Raw genomic sequence first — 9,325 nt, forward strand, 5'->3', positions numbered from 1 at the left:
TAAGGGTTACTATTAAAAATTGGAAAAATTGCCCCCCATTAATCCCAACTTTGCCTCCTCCGTCAATATTAACCCCAACTTTTGTTTATTCATATCACTCCCAATTTTGTACCCTATTAAAATAAACATTCACGTAACACCAAATCATATTTAATTTTAATATATAAAATTATAGCTAAATAGATAGATAAGTTTCTTCTTAAATTTTTATGTTGTTTTGTTACATAGTCATTCACTCATCTTTGCTTGGATTTGTGAAGAAAATTTTTCGTGTATGGGTATAAAAAAAAAAAATTAAAGAGTGAGTTGAGCTCAATTGGTTAGAGCTTTTTACCCAATTAGAAAATCCTGAAATCTATTCTTATTATCCGTCCTCAAGGCTCTCTAAATATAAAAAATAAAAATAAAAAAATGCAATAGATGACACAAAACCTTGCTTCCACAGTTCCACGACCAAAATTTCTGAATTGTTATGGTTAATGAAACGATAGTTGTAAATTTGGATAAACAAAATTGAATATAATAAGAGATCTATGATACTCCCATTGCTAACTGCTGATAAGGAAACATCTAGATGGAAAAAACACATACTTCCTCCGTTTTCTTTTACTTGCAACACAGCCTTGTGGCACGTGTTTTGAGCTCTGGTTTATGTAATGTAAATGGACAAATTTTTCATTATAATTTTTACAAATGATACTTAACTCTATTCTAATTTTCGTGTAAAAATTATATTGATAAAATCGCTCGTTTACCCTCACTAATCATCTCCTAAAACTGCGTGCTTAAAAGGTGTGTTGCAAGTAAAAGAAAACGGAGGAAGTACATATCAAGATAAATTTAAGCCCAAATACAATTGTTATACTTGCTACTACCACCAATTGTAGTTTGTCCTCGTTCCATCACTACTAGAGTTACCAAACTTTGACGCAGAAAATCTATGCGGATAATGATTTGAATATCCTTGTTTAATTGGAGTACCAGAACTGAACTTATTCCATCGCTTTGAAGACTGCGTGTTTGAACCTTGACCACCTGCAGTCAAACCAAATATCTTGTGCTTCTTGTTTGGTGCAGAAGGAGACCTCTAGCCATATGAGCCCTTTTTAGGGGGCAGATCACCTAGGTGATCTGTCATCCAGCCACTCCTCCGGTTAGATTTAATCGACCAGGTAGGACTTCCATTGTCAAATCTCTTATGGGTATTGCCAAAATCATGTGGGGCAGATTTAAATCCTTTGCTGGTCTTGTAGTCTATTTCTTGGTTGGAGTTGATAAATCACGAGTTCTTTTCTTCGCCTATGACCGCATAAGAGAAAATAAAACTTTTCACTGATGTCCAAATCATCATTATAATAATATTAAGGTTAAAGGATTCAAATAAAGCAACAGAGATGAAGGGTAGAAGGTTGAACTTATTCTTGGGTGTTTTTCCAAGTATTTTCATCACTTACGCTTATCCTTCCGTTAATATATACAACATTCAAGTTTATTAAAAAGCACAGAAAAATGCAAACTCAAATTTCTTCTTAAGATTCAAGTTGATTAAGGGTGTATGAGAATGTAACCCAAATATGACTTTAATATTGGAAAGAAAAAAGCCTATAAGCATTATGAAATAGAGAAAGCATCAAAAAATAAAATACTAGAACACTGATGGCAGTTAGATAAAAAGCAGTATAATCAGCATAACAACGATGAAGTACAAGATTATATACAGAAATGACAAAGTGCCAAAGAGGCAAAGAATGAACATTAGAATAGCAAAATATCTGGGCAAGGAAACAGAAGAAATTTCATGGCAAATTTCAAAATAACATTGAACAAGGTCATGAGCCCCAGCACAAAGCATTACTCCTACTTTTCACTAATAATAAGTCATCAGTTGGACCAAAAGTACTGCATAAAGCATGATGCAGATTAAGAGAATAGAAACAATACCTGTCCATCATGTCCTGCTGACCACATTTGAAACATGAAGCTTCACTTAAAAGAGCATCATAATAATCCACACAGCAAAGATGTCCAAATCTCTTGCAAACATAACACTCCAGCAAAAATTGGACTTTAGTGCACCTTCGAAGGTAAAGAACCTCCCATGTCACATTAGAATTCAGTTGAGCATAAAACCTTGGAGTTCCAGTGATATGTATCAACCAAACATTGCAACATTTCTGTAATTAAATGAATTTACCAAGTCAGCTTACAACCAACCAGACAATCAAAACAGAGTAGCTCCTATGATGAATAAGAAACTATATCAATTCCTAGTAGATGACTAGATTGAACTGTTAAACCCATCCTAGAAATAGATTAATTATATCAATAGACAAATGACAGCTATAGATACTAAAATATCCAAACATTTAGGCTATTCAACAGACTTCAGACGTAGCAGAAAGCATCAGTAAGCAAGGTTGCCTCAGCTTATATGAATATCAGGAACACAAATTCAGTTACATGGCTTATAAAAAATGGAAGAAGCTAAAAAGTACAAATACAATCATATTCTTACAGTTTCCTCTCTATATACCTTTTGACATTGTTTCACCTCGTGCTCAAGACTCCCACATATAAAGCAAGGCTTCTTTCTCCTAGCCGACGTGCAATTAAGAATGGCCATCCTCACCACAATTAAAACATGCTCCCCAACTCTTATCTGGAGGGTCAAAATATCTTGGTCCCCAACTCTTATTCCGACTTCGATCTCGACTTCGATCGCTTCCCCATTAAAATTAACAATCTAATCACCTCGATTTTATCAACCCTTTTTTTACAACATATAACTATCTTTGAACTAAACTTTAATCACGAGGCATTGACATCAAGACTATTAGGTGGAAGCGTCCTCCCGAGTTTGAAGGTTGATCATGCACCAAAAGTTTGTTTGTTTTGAATGTCATCGTGTATTGATATGTTATGAAATTACATTACCCGAAGTTAGTGATTGTATCGCGACATTGTCTATGCAATATTGCTCAAACATATAAAAAAGCAAATCATCATATCAATGCCACAAAGAACACAGGAAAAAAAAAAGGTACAAAATTACTCAACTTGAGAAGTAGATCAAAATCAACTAGAATTCAACTTAATTGTCTTCCGAAAATTAAACTTTCAAAATCGACTTAAGTAAAATATCATGTTAATCCTACATCCAAGTTAACCTGCAACTCATTGAGAAATAATAGATGCAATTGGGCCGCACTTTTATAGTCCCCACTTAATATGACTCGAACCTCAATTTGACCAAATAATTATTGTTAACCATACAAGTACATCTAATAACTAATTCCATCAAGGTAATGTTTTAGTCTCATGCTTGTATGGTCGCATGGACCGTACGAATTACTCGAACTATATCATATCATTAGATTTTACAAGGCCCAATCAAATTAAGTATATAAAGATATTGCCAAACAACGATTGCCCTTACTTATTGAGATAAAAGTTTGCACCTTATGACCTTGAGGTTATGATAAAAACATACAAGAATGACACTCGAAAAGCCTATCGAATTCTAGTAATTTCAACGTAATTCAATAATATGAAAAAGTGGAATACATACATAGTATGATAATATGGAGATAGAGTAATACAATACAAAAGATCAAAATCTAGCATAAGTTTAATTTAAATTAATAAAGCGGTCCAAATTTGAAAAGAACTCAAGGCTCATCCAATCCAAACCCGAGATTTGTTTTTTTTTTTTTTTTTTTTTTTTGGAAGGGAACCCAAGATTTGCTTGATTCATACTTAACCATCTATCTCGTGGGTTTGATAATAAAGACGAGACTTGATATTAGATTTACAAAAACCACCCCAAAGACTCCAATCTTTTTTACCTAATCCCCAATACAGGGTAGTAGTAATAATAATAATAATAATAATAATAATAATAATAATAATAATAATAATAATAATTATTATTATTATTATTATTATTATTATTATTTGTTGCGTCGTTGTAATAAGAGCTTAAAAGAATGAAATTTGGCTTTATATCAAAAAAAAAAAAAAAAAAAAAAAAATAATAATAATAATAATAATAATAATAATAATAATAATAATATACCTTTTAAAAATTAGAGATAACTCTTATGGATATTGTTTGGACAATTAAACCCTCTAAAACATTTACTACTTTTTTGCCTTTATTAATGCTAGTTGACTTTTTTTAAAAAAAAAAAAATAGTTTGCGAACATTTATACCCTTATTTATTTTGTCTTTACATATTTCCCCTTATCAATATTGCCAACAACTAAATTTGTGACATATGATCAACTCTAAAGAGCTCTCTAAACATGGCTAGCTGAGACTAACGCATCGCGCTCGTTAACCGTCTTACTCTTATCAGATATTGGACAGTAATAAAAATTTGATTTCCTACTTGTATAAAATATTTATGAAAAATATATTAAAAACATGGAACCCCAAAACATTTTAAACACATATACTATATAATTAAAAAATAAAATATGTTTTAAAAAAAAATATTAAAATGACAAAAGAACACAAAACACTTTTTAAAAAATTCTCAAAATGAAAAAAATAAAATAAAAAAATAAAAATTAAAATAAAAAAAACAAAGAGTTGGGCCGGTCTTATTTAAAAACTAACTTGATCCTATTTTTACTCCTAGCTCGTCAAATAATGAAATATGGTATAATAGTCATTATTATTATTATTATTATTATTATTATTATTATTATTATTATTATTATTATTATTATTATTATTATTATTATTATTATTATTATTATTATTACATCTCAAAATCAAAAAAAGGTATACAACCTATAGTAAATTATTACTATTATTATTATTATTATTATTATTATTATTATTATTATTATTATTACATCTCAAAAACAGAAAAAGGTATACAACCTATAGTAAATTATTATTATTATTATTATTATTATTATTATTATTATCATTGTTGTAATATAAGCCTAAAAATATAAAATTTGGCTTTATACCGTTAACAATATCATTAGACATAAACTGAACTGAACAGAACTGAACTTATTAGAGCTGAACTGAATTGAACTGAAATTAATCTGATAAGAACAGGCCCTTAGGTATCACATGTAAAAGTTATTTGGATCAATTTATCTGATTATATTATATAATCTTGAGTTCAAATTAAGAGCATCAAGATTCAATGGCTAATAAAAATGGAGGATGTAATTTTTAGGCATGAACTTTTGAATTGTAATGAACTTAGTCAATATACACACCCGTGTTTTTAATTAGATAACTTACTTTGCTAGTTATTAACGGTGTTAGTCACAGTTGGGAAAAAGACTAAACTACAAATATATCGGTGAAAAAGCAAAAAGTCTAGAGTGTGTCAATGAGAAAAGTCAATACCAAATGTATAGTAATGATGATTTTCCTTATTTTTTATCCTACATTATAGAACTCCATAATCTGTAAAAGAGGAAGATACTCCCTCCGTTTTTAAATACTTGCTCCACTTTCCTTTTTCAACCGTTTTTAAATAATACTTGCTTCATTTCCTTATTTGGAATGTTTTTACAATATTTAATTCATTTCTCTCACCTAGTGGACCCAATATAAATCATATTTTATTAATTTCATATTCTCTCTCCTCCAATTCTCTCCACTAATTTTTCTTTCTACAACTTTTTATTCTTCCACTTACCCCACTGTACGTACGGGATAGTGCCGACACTGTTAAGGTTTAGTTGTTAAATTACAGTATACTGCTAATCATCTATTGATTAGCATATCGACTCAACATCTATAACGTCCCTTCTCTCGGCCACGTGGAAAGCTGCTTTCGACCACGTAGGCACCTGCTACCTGCGAGGTCGGTTTGCCACCTATGCTGATAGGTGGCATCAGCTTGGTTACCTTCCTATAAATACCCAAGAATATTTTCATTGTCGAAGTACAATCTCTCTCTCTCTCTAGAAATATTCTCTTACCCTCTCATTTATTCTTATCATCAGATTACTAACTTTAGCATCGGAGCGGTTATCCCCAGATAATCCCCCAGGTTAGCTAATTTGTGTTGACTATGTAGGTGCTTAATTGGACGGTAAACCTTTACCAACCCTCAAGAACTTACGGTACCGGAGCTCACCTGGAACAATTGGCGCTAGAAGGAGGGGATAGTAATAAATTCTATCGTCTAAAAGACCTCCAACGGTCATGGAAGGAAACAATGAAATCGTAACACCAGTGCCAGAAACCGAAAACCGCAATTATGATAGCGGCATTCTTAATGCCAACACCAGCAAAACCGTAAACAATGTGCCTGAGATCATAGTGGAAGATGAAACTCATCTCATCCAGAAGGACCCCGCAAATATGCCGATAACACCCGAGCAAAACCGAGCACCTACCCTAGACCCTCCGGAGGAGTTTACTCTAGAGGAATTAGAGATAACGGCCAAGGTCATGAGAGCAATGTCTCGAAAAAGAAAGGAAATAGCCGAGGCAACGACCGGCAGGATAGGAGGAAATGGTGTGCCATCCGAGCCTGTATTAGTCAATCTCGAAAGCCAGTTTAATCAGGAAGCACCACAACCCCAACCTCAACCTTGGTCGCAACCCCAGGAAGTGGTGGTACCATCAGGACGCCCGGCCTCTCAGGATGTGCAGGTAGGGGACTCGGAGACTTATCGGCAAGAAGCTATAGCCAGAGCCATAGTCAGGCCAAGAATATCCCCATTCACCTAGGAAATCCTTGATCAACAGATGGAAAAAATCAAAATGTCGTCATGCACGTATGACGGCAAGGGAGATCCCAAGAGATATGTGGCAGCCTTTGAAAGCCACATGTTGCTTTACACCGACAGAGACGCTATATGGTGCAAAGTCTTCCTGACTATGTTAGTGGGGGCCGCCTCAGACTGGTTTTCCAATCTAGAGTCCGGTTCCATTGACTGCTTTGAAACCTTGGTGGAGTTATTTGCTGGCCAATACATAAGCAACAGTGCCAGGCAGAGGACGTCGGGAGAGCTCATGGCGGTTAGGCAGAGAAAGGATGAGTCGCTAAGTGACTTCGTCAGGCGTTTTAACAACGAAGCTAATACCATACCAAAGTTGCAGTAAGAAATAGCCGTGATGGCTCTCATGAATGGTCTGTTACGATAGTGACTTCAAGAGGTACATAGCCAGGAAGTCCTTCACGAATTTGGGCACAGCGTTCAGCAAAGCGCATGAATACATAAAAAGTGAGGAGCTACTGAAAACTAGTAGCCAGGTGGCCTTAGCAGAACCAAGCCGACGGTTGAACGATCATACGACACTAGATTCTCATACCGGTTCAATAAGCAGGCCGCAACAACAAAATCAGCAAAGAGCGGGCAGGCTTGGAAAAGGTTTAGGCCGGTATAGCAGTTACACGCAACTGAATACACCCAAAGCGACAATCTACTCAGTGAACCAGCAAAGGGGAGATTGGAGTAAGCCAGCTCCTATGATAACTAAAGGCCGTGATGCGAAAAAATATTACATGTTCCACGGAGATGTGGGCCATTATACTGAAGAATGCATTCATTTGAAGGAGAATATTGAGGATCTCATTCAGAAGGGACATTTATCTCAATATCGGGCCCAAATGGGACCGAACCGGCAGCAACCCTCACAGACGAGACAAACGGAATACCGAAAGCAAGGTGACTTATCCATGCAGGATGACTCTTACCAACAAGGCCATGCGCCACAGGTCACAAAATAACCATAGATGTCATAACCGGTGGGCCTGTGCACGGAGGCTCCGTTAGTGGAGCGAAGAAAAGCTTGTCAGAATATAAGCATATCATGAATGCACTAGGAGTAAAGGAGCGACCTCGGCCTGCTGCAATTCCTTCCGTGTCTTTTACGGAATCTGATGTCAAGGGTGTTGTCTTCCCACATGACGATCTGCTAGTATTGATACTCACGGTCAATGGATGCGACATCAAACGGGCATTGGTAGACGGGGGAAGCTCCGCTAACATCCTGTTTGCAAAGGCTTTTGATGCCATGATGATAGGCCGGAAGTATTTGACGCAAGTCTCATACCCTATTATCGGTTTTAACGGTTCTAAAGTCAAGCTTGAGTAAACATGGGCACGGGCCGTGCCCGTGCCGCCGCGGGCCGTGCCTGGCCGTGCCGGGCCGTGCCTGGCCGTGCCGGGGTGGTGGCCGTGCCGTGCCTGAAATTGGCACACCCCAGCCCACGGCACGGCCCACGTGCCTAGCGGGCCGTGCCGTGCCGGGCCGCGGGCCAAACCGTGCCACTCTTATTTTTATTTTATTTTTTTAAAAAAATAAATGATAAAAAAAACGAATTAAAAACAACAATGCATATAATAAAAAAAAATACGAGTGCGATAATCCGAAAACACAAAAAATTGAAGAATAACTTATTTTATTATATGACGGTAGCCGGTACGAATGTACGATAATTCAATAATACAAAATTACAAAATAAGTGATGATAATTAAAAATCGTACAATAGTGTATGAATATTGAATAACTTCATTTATTATACGGAATACGAAGTTCGATAATACAAAAAGAATACAATAGTGTATAATGTAAATATATAATCATGTAATTATTATTGGTCGTCTTCGTCTTCGCCTTCGTCTTCATCTTCGTCTTCGTCTCCTAGAGGTTCAAGTTCATCCGCCAATTGAGTGGATTGAGAAGTATGAGAACTAAAAGAAGTCGACGTTCCTTCATCGTCGTCGTTTTGTGCATAAGTACGATCTTGAGAACAAGTTTCGGCATCCAACCAATCCTTGAAGCAAACACACATTTCAAGTGTTTCGGGTTTTAGTCTTGTTCTTCTATCGTCTAGAACTCTTTCCGACGCACTAAAAGCTCTTTCGGAAGCAACGGAGGAGACTTGGATAGCAAAAATATCACGAGCCATTGCCGACAAAATTGGATGTTTCACGGCTTGTGATTTCCACCAATCAAGGATGTCGAGGCCAAACTTCTCTTCATCGTCCATGCCTTTCATGAATTCGTAACTTAAGTACATTTGCAACTCCGAAACATCGCTTTGTGTTCTCCTAGATGATGATGATTCTGTACCTGAATACTTAGACATCAAGTTAGCAGCTTGTGCAAATAAACCTTTGGCCCGTTTACTTACATTTTTGGATGTTTGAGAAGGGGCAAATCGAGACACGGTTCCATATTTACTTTCATAAACTCTATATAAATTAAAAAAACTCATCCGTCACCTTATTCTTAAAAGTTTCAACATCATCTTCAAAATTCATGTTACTATAATAAATATCAATTAATAAAAAGGTGCCATCATATTTTTGTCTAGGATCTAAAATAGA

The 9,325-nt window shown here is 35.6% G+C and overlaps 1 protein-coding gene across 1 annotated transcript; it reads right to left on the reverse strand.

The window, feature by feature from the left end:
- Window positions 1–664: 664 nt before the first annotated feature.
- LOC145581870 (uncharacterized) lies at window positions 665–3,011 on the reverse strand. Its single transcript, XM_081638902.1, has 3 exons — window positions 2,534–3,011; window positions 1,942–2,174; window positions 665–1,299 (listed from the first exon to the last, which is right to left on the reverse strand). The coding sequence occupies exons 1-3, from the start codon at window positions 2,621–2,623 to the stop codon at window positions 1,230–1,232; spliced, it is 393 nt and encodes a 130-aa protein (XP_081495028.1). The 5' UTR covers window positions 2,624–3,011; the 3' UTR covers window positions 665–1,229.
- Between the last annotated feature and the right edge of the window lie 6,314 nt (window positions 3,012–9,325).

Source organism: Chenopodium album, chromosome 15, assembly GCF_948465745.1.
Source record: "Chenopodium album chromosome 15, dcCheAlbu1.1, whole genome shotgun sequence".
Lineage (NCBI taxonomy): Eukaryota > Viridiplantae > Streptophyta > Magnoliopsida > Caryophyllales > Amaranthaceae > Chenopodium > Chenopodium album.

What these genes read in the sequence shown, in the direction of transcription:
- LOC145581870 (XM_081638902.1), bottom strand. Translation starts at nt 2,623, where the DNA reads ATGGCCATTCTTAATTGCACGTCGGCTAGGAGAAAGAAGCCTTGCTTT. An exon ending in AGGTGAAACAATGTCAAAAG is followed by an intron (nt 2,175 to 2,533) that starts GTATATAGAGAG and finishes ATTTAATTACAG; the next exon opens with AAATGTTGCAATGTTTGGTT. An exon ending in CAGCAGGACATGATGGACAG is followed by an intron (nt 1,300 to 1,941) that starts GTATTGTTTCTA and finishes ATGCGGTCATAG; the next exon opens with GCGAAGAAAAGAACTCGTGA.